The sequence below is a fragment of the Mus caroli genome, unplaced genomic scaffold (genome assembly GCF_978045245.1).
Source record: "Mus caroli unplaced genomic scaffold, Mus_caroli_1 scaffold_3, whole genome shotgun sequence".
Classification (NCBI taxonomy): domain Eukaryota; kingdom Metazoa; phylum Chordata; class Mammalia; order Rodentia; family Muridae; genus Mus; species Mus caroli.
Window position 1 is genome coordinate 138,294,853 of NW_028227258.1, and position 17,854 is coordinate 138,312,706.

Consider the following 17,854-nt stretch of genomic DNA (forward strand, 5'->3'; position numbering starts at 1 on the left):
AATTTTGAGTTTCCATTTTATTCTATTTAAAATGTCTACCATTTAAAAAAAAAAAAAACTAAAAGACACGAGTTATGGTCAAGAAAAGGACAAAAAAAGAACCCTTGTTAACCATTAGTAGAGACTTAAAGCAGCGGAGTCAACAAATTTAGTAAAGTATCCCATGTCCAAAAAGACAAACATTTTAGTTATTACAACATATGTTGACCATATCCTGTAACTGTGAACTATGTGTGTCAAGGTCAGTCAAAATACAGAAAAGACAAGCAAGCTAGAAATGTCCTAATGGAACTGAAGGGGGAGGAGGACTTTATAGAAGGAAACAGAGGGCAGTAGAGCATATTAAGTGATACAGGGAACAGTTTAGCACAGTGGGCCAGTGCTTGGGAGGAAGAATTGAATGAAAAGCAAAGTATTTATGAAAGCCAAATATGGAAACCTTTTACTTAGTGAGCTACAACAACAACAACAACAAAAAGAACAACAGATGGAGAAAGAAGAGGGGAAAGAAAAATTCCTCAAACCCCTTTGAAAACCAGTATAGAACAGATTTAAAAACAGACAAACAAAAAACAGAGCTGTCATTTAACATTTCAAAACTAAAGACATTGAAATCATATTTTAATTCAAGGCTCTTGTGTACTTACAATCAACTTAATGTTGTCTACAAAGATACAGAGCTAGTCTCCTTACAGTAAATGCCCAAATACCTTTGTCTCTCTACTAATAAATGAAGAACTGTTAGAATTCACCATAGTCAATTCTTTATCTAAGAGATCTGGCTAAGTTACAAGACACTGCCTAATTATACATTTCAAACCTCTAAAGAGATGCTCTAGAGGTCAAGCACATGCAGAAGAAAGGAGAATGGCATAATTCCATTACTCATGTTCAACACATATTCACTAACAAATCAACTTGAATCTTCATGTACTGACTATAACTCCAGGGCCCTATGTCCATTCAAATTATTTTCCAACAAATTCTACACGTAATATTTTATTTGCATTTGGAGTCAGATTTTGTTTGTTCTGAATACTATGGAAAAGTCTTGACATATTCTATTTCTTTAAAAAAAAAAAAAAAGGAGTCCTTTCAGGTATGTCGCTGCTATAAAATACTCTGACAAAAAGCAATACTTGGAAGAGATTTCTTTTTTATGTCACAATTCCTAATTAAAATACATCACTGATTCACCAAGGCAACATGAACCTTAAGTACTTAAATTTAGAATATACTGACTCCCACCAAGGGCTGGGCCTTCTCACACTGGTACACATAATTGAAACAATACCTCCATAGGCATGTCCACAGACCAGCCTGAATTATAAAACCCTTCCTAAGACTCAGGTGATCCTACATTGTAGAAAATTAACTGGAGAAGCTAAGCACTACCAGAGGGATACCATGAATATATACTGCAGCAAAACATTATTTAGCCCAGTGTGTTGTAGAATGAGGCCAAGTAGGTCCTTGCTTTACCGGACTCCATTTGACTTATGAAATGCACAGATTGATTTTTACCAGAGTGAATCATTTTCTAGGCCATATGGTAGTACCGTTTAACAACTCTGTCCCCTATGTTTTCTGGTAATTAGATTGAGAAGTTTTGCAAGTATCTCACACATAAACACCTTTATGTTATACCATTGTTTGCCTTACTCAGGAAGTGTGCAGTAGCTGATGACATCTGATCCTACCAATGAACTGCATGTCTATGTGTTCATTCATTATGGGTTGAAAATGATAATGCTGTACTTTTGCAATTATTTTTCATGTTTTGTCAGACACTATTGCTTTCTGGCACTATTCCTTATAAGGTTTTGATGAGAAAATACAGTTGTGTATAAAACATTTACATATTCCATATTTCTTTTAGAAATATCCTGTACCATCTTGATGAGAAGACAAACCAGTTTTCCATTCTTAAGGAGGCTTGGGAGCACTGCAATCCACAGACATCAAATGAGACTTTTCAAGAGGCCCTGTCCAATGTGCTAAATAGCATTAATTCAGCTCATATTTCCTTCAAAGCAGGACTGGATGTGTTTGAAAGTGTCTTACTTGGAAAGAACTGAAAAAACGCTCAGACTTCTTCAAAATTTGTTTACAATTGTAACAGAAAAAGCTCTAATTTGACCAGGTGTTTGTCTGTTTGTCTTGCTGTTTTTTATTGTCACTGAAGACCTCCCTGAAGTTTAAAGCTATTATGCAATGTAATTTTTAATGTAAATGAGAGAGAACATTTTGTACTTTTAAAATATTTTCTTATAACTCCACTGGAGTATGTAATGCAATTATTGAAGTAATACTTATGATTTCTCTATTACAGAGAAATATGCCATATTTTTAGAAATAAAATGGTTTGAGGAGGTTAAGGTATTCTTGGCGTTGTCACACTGTGGACAGAATGTGGAGGAATGCCAGTATTCTCTCTGATGAAACCTCCAGGAAATTTAACGTAGACATGGACACCTGATAAGGTTTTAGATAATTTTGCAAGTATCTGTTCAATGTGAAGCCATGATTCATTCTGAATGAGTGATTGATGCCCAAAACCACTTCGAATGTTTCTATTTTATAAATGAAGTCTGTCTTCTTAGCACAACTAGATGTAGTAATGCACTGGTTATGAAATTGTATTTTGTAAGAAATAATGAAAAAAAAAGCCATAAACATTCCAAGGGGGAAATTCCCAAGAAACTAGATGGAGCAATTTAAATGTAAATTCTTCCCAAAGTGACACATTTTGAAACCCTTAAATTGCCTCAGTTGATGCTACATGAACTTCAGCAGTGATGTACATAGACAAGGAAGGGAATATTTCCTACTTTACTTTCTGTGCTTTTTGACAGAATTACAGAAACAGGAACTGTGCTAAAGGAGTACCACACATGGCTGTCCCTTCCTACATCTTCCTCACAACCTCTTGCTCTAATGTCACTTTAACAGAACACCATATAACTATGATGGAAAAATGGCAAAACTTGTCTTTGAAAATCCAAAATATCACCAAATACAACTAAGTGTTGTTTTATACAACTGGCAAAATAAACCCTATTATAAAATATATGTTTGTTTTGTCAACAAATACTCTAAATTCAGAAGGAAAATGTAGCATCTCCCGCTTTGTTATCCTTTTTAGTGGCAATGCTTTATAGTATTCCACTTACGCTATCAAAATTGGAGTGATTTAAGGCCTGTTCTCACACAGTTCTCTCATGTAGGAGAGGGGCTTTGTATCTTGACTTTGTCATCTAGTAGCTCCAGAAACTTTATCCCTCTAAAGTGGAAGATTGTGCCTAGTTGTGGACAAATAAAACATTTATCCTACATTTTTACAACATATTTGTTAAAATAATAATTTTCTTGTATTGAGTAATGCAGTTTCCCTTTGGAATAGACCATGAGAATAGTTCCCTAACTATTTCAATCCTGAAAAAATTGCCATTGCCATCCTGTGGTCTTCCCTGTTTTTTTTTCTAAGTCTTTACTTCTTTAAGATGAACATAAAAGTAAGGTTAGTTAAAAAGGAAGCTAGAGTTGAGAGAAAAGAATAAACCATCATTGGCTAAGTGATTGGCAAGGACCATCTCCCACCATTAGTAATAGTTGCTTTCTCAAAACAATGAACTGAGGCAATTATGTAATTAATTTTACAATTCAAGCAGAAGCACATGTTTATCTGAAGTGCCTATGTACAAACATCTTCATATGATAAATGAAATACCTTGTAATATTTTAATGCATGTATTTAATGTAATGATTTTAACTGTACTTGCTTGAGAACCTTTTGCCACATTGTTTAATATGTATACGAAGGCATTTAGAAGGTTTGGCCTGCCTACCCAGCACTGCCTCTTCTCCATTATCTGCAGAGATCAGAAGAACAAATGGGGTCAGATAACCCATACTGCAAGAGAGTCAAAACTTATGTCAAAGAGTGTTTCATACTGAATCAAAGTATGTGCAGTTCATAGTATGGAGTTGAATTTGGTAGAATATCATCTTAGATCAAATCTCTACATTGTTTTAGTACAACATTTCAAAAAAGGATTGAGAACAGAAAATTACCATTTAGGATTTTGTAAAGACTATGTACATAGGTAAAGAAATTACATATGAAATCTATTTTTCTTCCTTCTAAATTTATTGTATTTGTTCACTAAAATACAGTTAACCTTTGGCTAGTATATTCTATTAGGTCATTTAAAAGCCTGTATAAAGTGTTTAAATTAGATTTAAAACATATATGCATGAATCATGAAGATGATGCTTCATGGTTTGATTTTACCTAGCTCTGATCTCTTACAGCATTTATCGTAACTCTGACATGTTTGTCTCAAGACATTTTCAGATGTATAACATGTTAACTTGTTGCAGAACATAGTAGACATAATCCTGAACAAGGTAGTGACAAGTGGTGTGTGAATTGGTATTACATTCAAATTGATACAATGTACTTCATATAGAAACATGCCCAGGAGACAGAAAGTCATAGATAATCCATTTAACCCCCTCTCCCCCACAAAATAAAACCTATGCCATGAGCCTGTATCCAGGCTGAATATCTGGGTATATTACTCCTGATCTGAGAGACAAAAGGGAGTCTGTCAACTAAGACCTAGGTCAATGATCTTGCTTTTAATCATAAAATCACCACTATACAAATCAGATGCAGTACTGGACCAAGATGAATGGAGAAATGTGGACATAAGCATCTGTTCAGAGAGTGGCTAAAGCCACCTGGATTGTCAGGTTCTCAATATTCTTGTCCAGCGTACACTGTCCTCCCTTTGAGAAGGCAGAACTATTGATGACCTTTCCAGAGAATTAGTTGAAAGTAGCCACCAAGTCTGATGCTGTTTTGAGCTGGGAACAGGATTTTAATGCCAGACCAGATCCTATGTTGAATATAATTGACAAAATGTTCCCAGAATATCAGAGCAAATAGCACAAAGTCTGAGGAATGATTGTATATGATGCCAGAAGTCAGAAAGAAGGATGCTGAGCAAAATATAACAGAGGTAACTGTTACCTGGAAACAGCAACAGTGTTGGTTTGAAGTGTGAAACTTGAGGAAGGAGCCTTCAGAATATTTATTCTCAGATTTGATTGCATCTAGTTTAGTGATTTCTAATCAATATTAATCCTGTATCCTGATAATACATCCTTTTGAAACTCATTAAAGTAAAAGAAAAGGAAGCCAAATTAATGAGGAATCCCAAAGATTTCTCACAGTGAATTCATTAAAACTCCAAATGGGGGACGGGAAAGATGGTTCAGCAGATAGGAACACTGGCAATTTAACTGAGAAGACTTGCATTCAGTACCAGCACCTGTCTGGGAGTACATAAATGCTTTCACTAAGGGATTCAATTCCCCACTCCTAGTCTTCAAATATATCACATACACACATTCACATATTAACAAACCTCAAACAAAATATAGTAAATACAAAGATGACCTGTTACATCTGTAAAAGAACTGTAAGGTGTAGCCGAAATTTATGCCAGCTACGGACTAGACATGGCTTACTTTTGTTCCCCTTAGTTGACTATACAGCAACTGATTTAACAAGGAAGAACCCAGATTTAATGAGACATCTTCAGAGTTTTCAGATTAATAATGACAATAATAGTAATGTAATAATAATAATAATAATAATAATAATAAATGTTGTGTTGTTTCTTTCTTCTCAGAGGGATCCTGAAATGTCACCAAGGCCTTCTTTATACCAGGTGCTGCAGAGAGCAGGGTTTCTGTTTGAGAGCACAATATGATGTAAGATTTTGAGGTAGCTTAACACATACAAGAAGCCACAGCTAGATCACCAACAGCCTTGGCTAGGAGCCACTCATCTGCAAAACACCTAAAAAGCAGCATACGTAATCTTCAATAGCTATAGTCCATCTAAAAAATGGTATATATGTGTAAGTTTGAAAATATCTAAAAAAATGAAAACTAAGCACAGATATACTATCAGGACAACTAGGCTTCAAGTTGTGAAACCAAGTACAATGCACTAATCTCATAATTTCCTATCCTGAATGTTTGTACAATTCATTAAGAAAACAACAGGTGCACTGATTTTGGAATGAAGCTATATATCAGACTCTAAACCTCAACTTCTTAAATAAATACATAGCATGTCACCATTTTGTTTGCTAGAAAGATAAGCTATGCTTCAGACTCAGAAAAACAAAATATTTGTTACAATTTTATCCGTTGTGAGTCGGGATCTTGCCTGATTAAAAAATAAATTATTTGCAGAATAAATTGGTAGATGTAGTCACTAATGTTCTCCAGAGACTCTCTGTGGTGTGTGTGATTAATTACTGAAATAATTAAGTTCTCCTTGAAGATTACACATTGCCATCTCATTGGTTTAACATGTTACCAAAATGTGACTTGGCAACACATTTTTGTAATAGAAAAGAATTGCTTTAAACTGCCAAGACATATGCTGAGTAGAAGGGAAATGTTTTTTGCATATTCCAATAAATTATTTTCCAATGTGTTAATCTGCAAGCCTGGGAATTTAACTTAGGCATGGGGGAACAAGTATTTGCTGAGCTATGCTTTCAAACTCAGAACTCTTGCATGAGTTTAAATTGCTAACCAAAAAAAAAAAAAAAAGGCTCATTTTTTTGAATGGTAAACCATTCTGAACCATTCTGAAATCTAAAAGAGCATTGAGAGTTCCAAGTATCCTCTCACATATGAATACCCTTTAGTTGAACAGAATTGTTTTATCAGATTTTAAATTTGAAATGATATAAATGTGAAGAATTGCAAACCATAATGTAGAATGTTTCTGGTCATCACCATGTTCACTCAGAAATATATTTTCTTTTCTTTCTGGGTACCCTTTAGAAATGGTACTAGTCATTCCCTTTCTAAAGAAGTGGTTTTTACGACCCACGTATTTAACATAAATGTATCTGCTAACCACCTAGAGGTTTCATTACATAATACCTTTACATTATCCTCCAAAGATGTGCACTAAAAGTGCCTTCAGCATAGAGGCTGTCAAGAATCCAAAACATAGCTCACTGCGAGTGACATGTCTCATAAAGGCATCTATAATCTAAAATTCAAAGTGAATAAGAATTTGAAAAGCAAAGGATGAAAGTGAGGCAGATTTAGGGACTCCCATTGTAATGTTTCTCACTATAGTATGTGTTTGGATATAGTTTCCAAGCTTACAATAAACAAAATAGTGATATTAAGGTTTTAAGCCAAATTATACTCAGCAAAGCCAAAGAAATGCATGACTTCTCTAATTTGTTATTTCAAGGATTTAGTCAAGAATTAGAACACATGCTACTGATTGATTTCCTTCACTGAAAGAAAGCATTAATGACTGTGCACAGAGCCTAACAGTATTTTGCTCCTTTCATGGCCTAAGCCAATAAGCACTGATGTAGCTTTTCTCAGAGTAAAACACATTTTATTTTCCAGGGGCTGATTAATTTGTACCACTTCAGTCACAAAAGACGACACAGGTGCCTGTCCTATGCCATGTATCATGTGTTCTAGTTTTGTAAGCTCAAGAGATTAATATGCAATCATCAATATGAATGATTGTCCTGTATTAAAGTTGAAATTGGCCTTTTGTTCTAAATAAAGGTAGACTTGGTATCTATACAGAACTTCACGGAAGAAATTAAGTCAGAGTCCTTATTCTAATGGATGACATATATTTTTCAATCAAAATACATGATTATTTCCTTATCTATACTCTTCAGTAATTATAATTTTATAGATCCTTCAGGGGACCTAAATTTAATATGTGGCCATCCAGATGGTCAATACCTGGGTTTCACCTTTGTGATTTCTTACTTTTGTAATAATTTATTTTTAAGTATAAAAAGTGGGATTATATTAATAATAATGTTTTTGTTTGATTTTTACAAAAATTGTGATTGGACATTACTCTGGAACTTAGAACAATATATGACTAATAAGTATGATTCAAACAAAATATTTCACTACAGCATTATGGCTTCTCTGCAGGAAGCAATACACCCAAATGGTTAAGTGTAGATAACATAATTATATTCCAAGGATGTTACAGATAATTCTACTCAGTAGTAAAGCTCAACTCTATTAGGTGATTGAGTGTGTACACTGCAAACAAATGGGGCTAGTGGAGAATATACTCCACTTATTTTTACTTGCTATTTGGAAAAAAATACATCAGATGAACAGCTTCCTGGGGCATTCTAATGTTTTTGTTTGTTTTTAGAGACACTGAGAAAATTGCATGACATTTTGATAATACTTTTCTATAGGGGCTTCCAATGTTCAATATACAGGAGTTTAATATTTTTAGCTTTGTTTGCTGTGTTTGTAATAAAATATTTAAATTGAACATTTTTATAAAAATTATTTTTCCAGTGCTATAATATCAAAAATGTAATTGTAGAATTATAAATAAAATAGATCAGGATAAAATTTATAGATTCATTGAACAAAACATAAAAGGTAATTTTATCAAATAAATGTACTTTAATTAAAACACCTATCCAAGATGTATGTCCATTATTAAATTGCACTGAACTATCGTAGTGTTACCTTTTGTTTAAGAAAGCTTTATTATCATCTGTGATTGATGAATCTCATTGCATATAGATTTCTAAAGTCATTGTTGTCATCCTTAATTGTTAATGACATAATTTTATAGGTATTTGTCTGCATTTTTCAATTACTATATATGGTCAAAATTTATTGTTTTTGCATTTTCCCCAAGTTTGACTGTAACATAGTATATAACCATTTTATGTTTCTTTAAATGATTCAATATGAAGGTTTTGGTGTGACTAAGAGTGATAAAAGTGGATCGAGTTACCGAGTCCATTAAGAATGAGTGATTATTTTATGCTTTACTTGCTTAAATATTTGTATATGATGGAAAACATAGTACTATGAATGAAAATACCTTCAAAATAACATGTTTTGAATCACAAATGGATATTTTTAAAGCATAAATTTCAAGTGTATTAAAGGTGAAAATGAGTACTGTGTCCTTTTGTTATGAGTATATAGTATTTCAAAATATGTACATGTGTTAGTTTTTATGATTTATTAATGAAATACCTTCTCATAATGACTACCACACAAAAACATGTGTCCTTTAGCAACTTATTTCTCTTTTTTTTAGAGATATTTATCAATTGCTTTCCATGCTTTGCTTGAATTTTGTATTCTCATATTATACCATTCAGGTTTCCAATGTGATATTCATTCTGTCATCAAGGATGAGTTTTGTTTCCTCAAACAGCACCTTGCAAAGTGCTGTGTGTTCCATCCATTTATTCATTATTTTGTAAATAAGCACCAGGGGACTGTTCTAGCCTAAGTGTTTTAAAGATGTCCAATACAATGTGCCCTTCTAGGTCCTCAGTTTAAAATATGTAACACACTAGTTTAATGGGAATATTGGAGTCAGCCATGATAGTGTAGATTATTGAAAACTGAGCAAAGCAGACATAAGTGAAAGGAAACAGGGCTGACTAACACATCCAGCTGTGTGTTTCTTTAAGGAAAAAAATTTTTACATAATATCCTGCTTCACAGTAGCTATTATTTTATAGAGTGTTACCAGTGTATAACACTCTAGATACATGGATGATGTTAATGATTTTTTTTAATCTTTAATGTAGCTTGCACATTAAACACTCTGTAGAGAGTTACAGAAATTAATAACACATAACTGTGAAAAATGCACAAATAAAGATGTTTAAAAGATCAACTTTGTAGATTACATTCTCCAAAATATTGAACATAAAGGGATTTTAGATTTTTATCTAAAGCTTATTCAGGTGTTTTTTGTCCTTTAGTCTATTTGTATGGTAGATTAAGATTTCTTATTTCCATATATTAAACTGACTCTGAATCTCTAGGATGAAACTAACTTAATCAAGTAAGATAATTTTGATTGGTCTTGAATTCTGTTTACATATATCATATTATGAAATTTTGAGTCTATGTTCATCAATGATATTGATTAATTTATAATTTTTTTTTTTACCTTGGATCTTTGTCTGGTTTTGTTGTTAGAGTGATACTGCCTTTGTAGCAAAAATTTGGATATGTTCTTTCATTGTCAGTTTTAGTGACCAATATGACAGATATTGGTGGTAGTTTTTATTTGCTGTTCTGTTAAAATTCTGTTCTGAATCAATCGGGCCCTTATTTTTAAATTACTGAATATAACTTATTGAATGTTATGTGTCTATTTAAATTACTTATTTCAAATGCAGATACAAAGAACAAAGAAAAAAATCAACATATTCTTACCCACAGATGATGATTCTGTACATAAATAATCCCAAAGACATCACCAGAACATTTGTACAACTGATAAACTCATTCATCAAAGTTGTAAGATATATATGTAGCACAGAAAGATCATGAGTCTTATGCTACTTGCTCAGGTTTTCGCAGCTCTCTTTTCAGGAAAATAATAGTTGAGACAGATGCCACAACTCTACTCATCTCATAAACTAAAGACTGTTCCTCTCCGAGGGGTCTATTAGACCTACACTAGCAACTCTGCAAACCCCCATGACCTTCCTGAGCATCATGAAACCTGAAACTGCCTTTGATTATCCCCTCCCCAATTCTAATCCCTGATCTTCAGAAAGGGATTGAGATTAACACTGCCAACTCTATAAGCACCCATTGTTTGAAAAAAAAGAAAAAAAATTCTGTTGTCTATCTCCAGACTCCAGGGCAACATTCAAAAATCAACACTGAATTACCCAAAGAACAAACCCTACATCCAAAAGAGCTGGGCTATATTGGAACAACAGGAAATAGAGTGGTAAACACCAATTCAACAAAGGAGACATAAGATTTCCATGTCAATAAACATCAACATAAAGCTAATAGGTCCTGTCTTAGGGTCTTAGGATGCTATGAAGAGACATCATGATGACAAAAGCCCTTATAAAAGAAAACATTTTCTTGGGGCTGTCTTAGAGAGATTTAGTCCATTGTCATCATGCCTGGAAGCATGGCAGCAGGCATGTAGACTGGTGCCATAGAAGTAGGTTAGATCTATATCTGGATCACAGGCAGAAGAAGAGAGAATGACACTGGTCCTGGCTTAAGCTTCTGAATCCTCAAAACAAGTGGCACACTTACTCCTACAAGTGCACACCTGTTTCAACAACACCCCATCTCTTAATAGTGCCACTCTCTTTGGGCAAATGAGGGTCATTTTCATTCAAAGCATCAGAGGTCCCATCTCAATACACAAAGAGGAATAAGCAAAGAATAAGTCTCTGTCAAAAATTGGTAGTCCCATAGTAATTTCTTCCAGAAAAAAGTGACTTGAATGACAAAGAAAATGAACTGAACAGAGTAATATTAGTCATGATCATAATTCAAAGACTATATGAACAAGTTACAGAATGAAGATTATAAAATACAAATCAATAAATGATTAAAATAATCAAATAAAAACAGAAGACAGGGCAACATGAACAAAACTTGAAGTAAAAAAAATCATGGATTCAAACAAAAAATGTAAATGTAAGAATTATCAATATCTTGGATCAAGGGGAAAAGAGATTCAGGTCTTGAAGCAAAAAAAAAAAAAAGAAAAAAGTAAGGAAGAAAGAAAGAAAGAAAGAAAGAAAGAAAGAAAGAAAGAAAGAAAGAAAGAAAGAAAGAAAATGAGTTACTCCATCAAAGAAAAGCTCAAATCCCAAGAAATATAAGAGGGATCTATTCTGAAAACTCTGGGACATTCAAAAGTTATTCCTAAATTTTGCAATAAAGACACAAATATTTTAAGCAAAATATTTTTTAAGCAAAATATTTTAAACAAATATTACTATCATTTTCTTTTTTTTTTTTTTTTTGATATAACAGCAAAAGGTTTATTTTCTGGTGTGCTGGGGCTAACCTTCAATTAGTCTCTCAAGATGAGTGACTAGACAGCAATGCCAAATGGCTATTACACGCAGTTTTTAATCTTTTTAGGGGCACAGGGTACATCAGGAAGGTTACAGTTCAAACTTATTCGCTTAGCAAATTGACCTTTAAATCTAGCAAGCAAAACATGCATTTGAACTCTACCTGGGACTTTCCAGAGAGTCAGATGACTATCAGCCAGTACATAATGAGATTTGTTTACTCAAGAATGTTTCTGTGGATGGAGAATGGAACTTGGCCTTGGAGAACGGAACTTGGCCTAGCCTTGACCCCAGGACACAGTAACCTACCTGCCCTCTATGGAACCTTCCAACCCTTATCACTACTGATCTGTTTGAAAGGATCTTAACCATCCCCCATTTCTTCTTCTTCCCTGTGTACTTGCCAGACCCAAAACTCTAGCTACCAGGGTTCCTCTAGCCCAGAAATTCTCAACCCTCGTGGGTTAAAACCCCTTTGGGGTTACAAATGAGATATTCTGCATATCAGACATTTGCATTACAATTCATAACACTACCAAAATTACAGTCATATAGTAGCAACAAATAAATTTATAGTTGGATATGTCATAATATGAGGAACTATATTAAAGTGCCACAGCATTAGAAAGGTTGAGAGCTATTGCTTTAGCCAGACAACATGCTGTGCAAATATAAATAACCTACATGAGAGATCCTCAGGACAGCTCCTGCCATTCCAGTCGTACTGAAGGTACATGTGCCAGACATAACCTACAAGGCTAGCCAAATCCTTACATCCCAGTTAGGTGAGTCTTACCCTACTCTACCTATATCATCTCCAATTCTAAAAGCTAAGCTAGAACCTATTATCAGGGCCCTGAAGCAGCATGATGAAAAGGGAATATACTTTTTATAGACCCTAGGTTCAGACCAGACAGCATATCCTTAGTACCAGCCCAGTCTTCTATATGTACATCAGTTATGCAACATATACAATTAGTCCATATGCTCAGATATCATCAAAGATACATAAAAATTCAAGAAACATTCCATAATCACAAATCCACCAGTTCTATATGAATTTTTTCTAGTAAGAATTACAGATAATTAGAGAACACTAGAGAGAGAACTTAAATGAACAATCATAAACCTTATCAAATAAATCAAGGAGTTAAACATATGCAGTTGGAGGAATGCCAGCAACCATCAAGGAGTAGCTAAAAACTAGCAGGCGATCTTCCTGAGATGATTCCACCATGGACTTCTAAAGCTAATGACAGATTTACTTCTTTAGGCAAGGCCAAACAAATTATATCTGAGGAAATTATATCTGTTAATATGCTTTTCTTGTTATGATTAAATATATAACAATCTCTAGGTATTGACCCACCCTTTTAAGCACATTTCTACAGACATAAGAAATGTACTATCTTGTAGTGATGCTATATAAACAAATAGATAATGTTCCTATAGAATTCCTGATTTCATTCATATAATTCTAGGAAGAAAAATTTTAGAGATGGTCATAGTTGCAAGAAAGATGTGAATATTTCCTCTCTTCCAAATAGTAAATAAACTCTACATAATAAGAAATACAATGAGCTGTCATAGTTATACTAAAAAGAGAAATATACTTGGGACAATTTTCTGTTAAAGGACAAAACATTTAGGTCCAAGGATAACATCACAGCTGTGCACTTTAATAAGATGAGGCCATGTAAATACTTTTGGTTTGAACTTATAATGAGTATATTAAAATGAAACCCTGCTTAAAACGAATTAAAGAGAAAAGAAACCAGCATTTTTAACTATAGAATAAGCATGAAAGTTATATGTTTTAGAAGTTATCAGCAAACATTCGTTATAGTTAGAAAGCTAGAAGTCCAGAGACTATCATTCTTTCTTTTTCATTTTATTTATTTTTTTTTATTTTTTATTAGATATTTTCTTTATTTACATTTCAAATGTTATCCCCTTTCCTAGTTTCCCCTCCAAAAATCCCCTAACCCCTCCCCATCTCCCTGCTCCCTTACCCACCCACTCCCATTTCTGGTCCTGGCATTCCCCTATACTGGGGCATAGAGCCTTCACAGGACCAAGTGCCTCTCCTCCCATTGATGACTGACTAGGCCATCCTCTGCTAAAAATATATTAGCTAGATCCACATGTTCCTTTGTCTATTTTCTTTGATTGGTGGTATAGTTCCAAGGAGCTCTGAGGGTACTGGTTAGTTCATATTGATGTTCCTTCTATGGGGCTTCAGTCCCTTTAGGAGACCATCATTCTTTAATGCACCATTGGACACTGTGTCCCACTTAAAGACCACTACAGTCTGGGCAGATTCCCCACAGAAGAATGTAAAGAGAATAAGTTCAAATAAATATATGAATGATAACCAAGAAAGCACAGCCTGATGCTGAATGAAATGGCAAAGACAATAGAAGATTTTAGAATAATATTCAATATGTAGATATTTTTGAGAAAACCCTATGCTGAAATAAGGACAAAATTGAAAGACCCAGTAACTCAATTAAAATCTCAAAGGAGAGCCACACATGTATAACAACAGATCAAGTAGGAGATAGAATATCATTACTCAAAGGCAAACAAGGGGGATTAAACTTTGCAAGCAAAGAGTATGAAATTTTAGTTTTAAACACATAATAGGAACAGGTATGAATTATGAGACAGAATGAAAAAATATTAAGCCAGGCAGTGGTGGTGCACGGCTTTAATCCCAGCACTTGGGAGGGAGAGGTAGGCAGATTTCTGAGTTCGAGGCCAGCCTGGTCTACAAAGTGAGTTTCGGGAGAGCCAGAGCTACACAGAAAAACCCTGTTTTGAAAAACAAAATATTAAAAATATAGTCAAAGATAAAGAAAACAAATTGCACGCAAATTGAATAAAACAGATTGTCAGTAAAATCCTAGAAGGAAACTTTCTCAAATTAAAGAAGGAACACTTATACAGATAAACAAAGCACAAAAACAAAATACAAAACATCAGAAAAGAAACTCTGCAAGATATCTCATAGTTAAAACACTAACTACACAGAAGAAACAGGTAGTAATAAAAGCTTGAAAAGAAAAGTTCCATTTAAATGAAAAGCCATCAGAATAACTTTTTTTTTTTTTATCAAATGAAACTTCAAAAAGCCAGAAGAACATGAAGCAATATAATCCAAGCTTTAAAAGAGGAAAATAATTCAATGACACCAACAGGATAAAAAAATGTTGTTCCCAAAAACAAACAATTAAAAGAACACTGGAAAAAATTCTATAGATTAAACAGTATACTGAGTATAGTCAAAAGAGTCTAAAAAGAAAACAAAGCTATAATTATTAGTAAAATGCTGAACACTGCTAAGAACACAAACAGAAAATAAATGATTAAAGCCAACACACACTACACACACTTTTTAGCAAATCTTTGAATATTGATATCCTTAACTATTCAACAAAGAGACACAGTTTTGAAGACTGGATGAAGAAATAAATTCACCTTTCTGTTGTCTAGTAAATAGTATAGATTTAATGATAGGCAGCAACTTAATGTGAAAGAATGGAAACATATATTACAAGTAAATGGGAGCTGGAGAGAAACTGGGGTTGCCATCTTCTATCTAACAATACAATCTTTGGCTGACAATAATCACAAGAGCTCAAGAAGGACATGCCACTCTAAACAAGAGAGCAATTGACCAATGAGACATTCCACTATAACTAAATATGTACTATGTTAATTAGGACTCCTTATAGTAACATAATGTATAGAATGATTATCTCCCTATATACAGAAAGAAGATTTATCAGTCTGGAGTCTATCCAATCAAACAATGACCTACTGTGAACAGAAATTTCAAGAACCCAATAGTTGCTCAGTCCACTAGATTGTATTTCTCAACTAGTCTTCAGTAAACACTGGAGAACAGAAATAGGTGTTAATGTCAATGAAGAAATTGCCTTGCTTCTAAGACAAACACAAACAGGCAAAGAGCAAAAGCTTTCTTCTTCCATGTCCTTATGTAGGCTTCCCCAGGAGTATTGGCTCAGAGTAAATGTGTCTTCCCACCTCAAGACCGGGATTAAAAGTGTTTGTTTTACAACTGAAAGGTGGAAGTGGCTGTAGCTACTTCAAAAGAAGCAGAAAAATCCCTCATAGGTGTGGTATTTACAGATTTTAATTAATTTCAGATGTAGTAAGTAGATAGCCAAGAAAAACTATCACAAATCTAACAATTGTCGTTTTGACACATGGTCATATCATCCTTATGCACTGATTAATTTCCAAATAAAAACAATAAACAATAACGTAGTCCTAATAACACTTAAGCATAGTTCAACTATCCCATATACAAATTCAAAGGCAGATATTTATTTCACCAGGTCATAATTATGCCCAACAAAATATAAAAAACTACCCATTGGTCAACCTCAAATATACTGTAAATTTAGAATAGGAGGCAATGTCAGTTGAGAGAAATTCTTTTAGTATCTCAAACTTAACTGTGATAACCACTGATAGCCAAGAAAGCACAGCATGATGCTGAATGAAATGACAAAGACAATAGAAGTTTTAAGAACAATATTCAATAGATATAGTTGAGAAAACCTACACTGAAATGAGGACAAAATTGAAAGACCCAATAACTCAATTAAAATCTCAGAGGAGAGCCATGCATGTATAACAACAGATCAATTGGGAGATAGAATATCAATACTCAAAGGCAAAAAAGGGGAATTATATTCTGTAAGAAAAGAGTATTAAATTTAGTTTTAAACACATAATAGGAACAGGTATGAATTGTGAGACAGAATGAAAAAATATTAAAAATATAGTCATAGATAAGGGAAATAAATTGCATGCAAATTAAATAAAAAATCACCTATTATAAAAGAAAGAAATCATTTAGTTGAGCCTGACTTTTAGCTTCAGAGGTTTAGTCCATCATCACCATGGAAGGAATCACAACAGCATACTGACTGACATAGTGCTGGGGACAGAGCTAAGAGTGCTACATCTTAATCTCAAGACAACAGGAAGTAACTGTGTATTACACTAGCTATAGCCTGAACGTACAAGGGACTTCAAAGCCATACTTAACCCAAAAAGTCACATCTAATACAACAAGCTACACTTCCTAATAGTGGCACTACCAATGGAACAAACATTCACACATAAGTCTATTGGGCAATGCATATTCAAACCACTGTGAAAAATGATCAAAATATTTTTATTTTGTCCAGTCCAGTCATTACATGAAGGTTTGTGGTAATTGTAATATAAATTGCTAGACCCTGTTGGTATCTCTGAGAGACCTGTTCTTTTCTGAAGAGAGATTGAGGAGATATAGATCTGGGAGAGAGGGGATATGGGTAACAATGGGCATAGGGAATTGTGGGATAGAGGAAACTTCAGGCAGAAGATAATACATAAGAGAAGAATAAAATAAAAATAATAAAACAACAAAATCACACTTCATAAAAGTCCAACATACTCAAAGATCTAATCCAAAACTAAAATTAAAACTTAATAAGCAATATGCACCTAATAAGAAACCCATAGCCAAATTATCATGGGTGGGAAAATTTTAAAGTATTTCTCCTAACTATAGAAATTTTTTTAAAAAATCATGTTCACTCTCTCCAATCTTTAGCAAAGGTTTTGAAATCCTGGCCATGGCAATATGATAACTGAAGAAAATGAAGGGAATATACATAATAAAGTACACATAGTTAAAGATTCATTGTTGTGTATGGTATTCAATATATAAAGGGCCATAAAAACTCCATCAAAAATTCCTACAGATGATAAATATATTTATAAAAGTGAAGGACCAAAAGTAAAAACAAAAAGTCAGAAGCATCTCATATACAAATGATAAACACAGATAAGTGACATAGAAATTGAAGACTTGATAGACACACAAAATTATAACAATAATT

General features: G+C 33.6%; 1 protein-coding gene across 4 annotated transcripts in view; it reads left to right on the forward strand.

The window, feature by feature from the left end:
* Positions 1-6,657, forward strand: part of Naaladl2 (N-acetylated alpha-linked acidic dipeptidase like 2) — a 1,298,244-nt gene extending 1,291,587 nt beyond the window's left edge. For all 4 annotated transcript variants that reach the window (XM_085836003.1, XM_085836001.1, XM_085836004.1 and 1 more), the window contains one exon: positions 1,880-6,657. In XM_085836003.1, coding sequence (XP_085692129.1) covers positions 1,880-2,078 — 199 coding nt within the window. In that variant the 3' untranslated portion in view covers positions 2,079-6,657. The remainder of the gene's footprint in view (positions 1-1,879) is intronic.
* Positions 6,658-17,854: the final 11,197 nt, after the last annotated feature.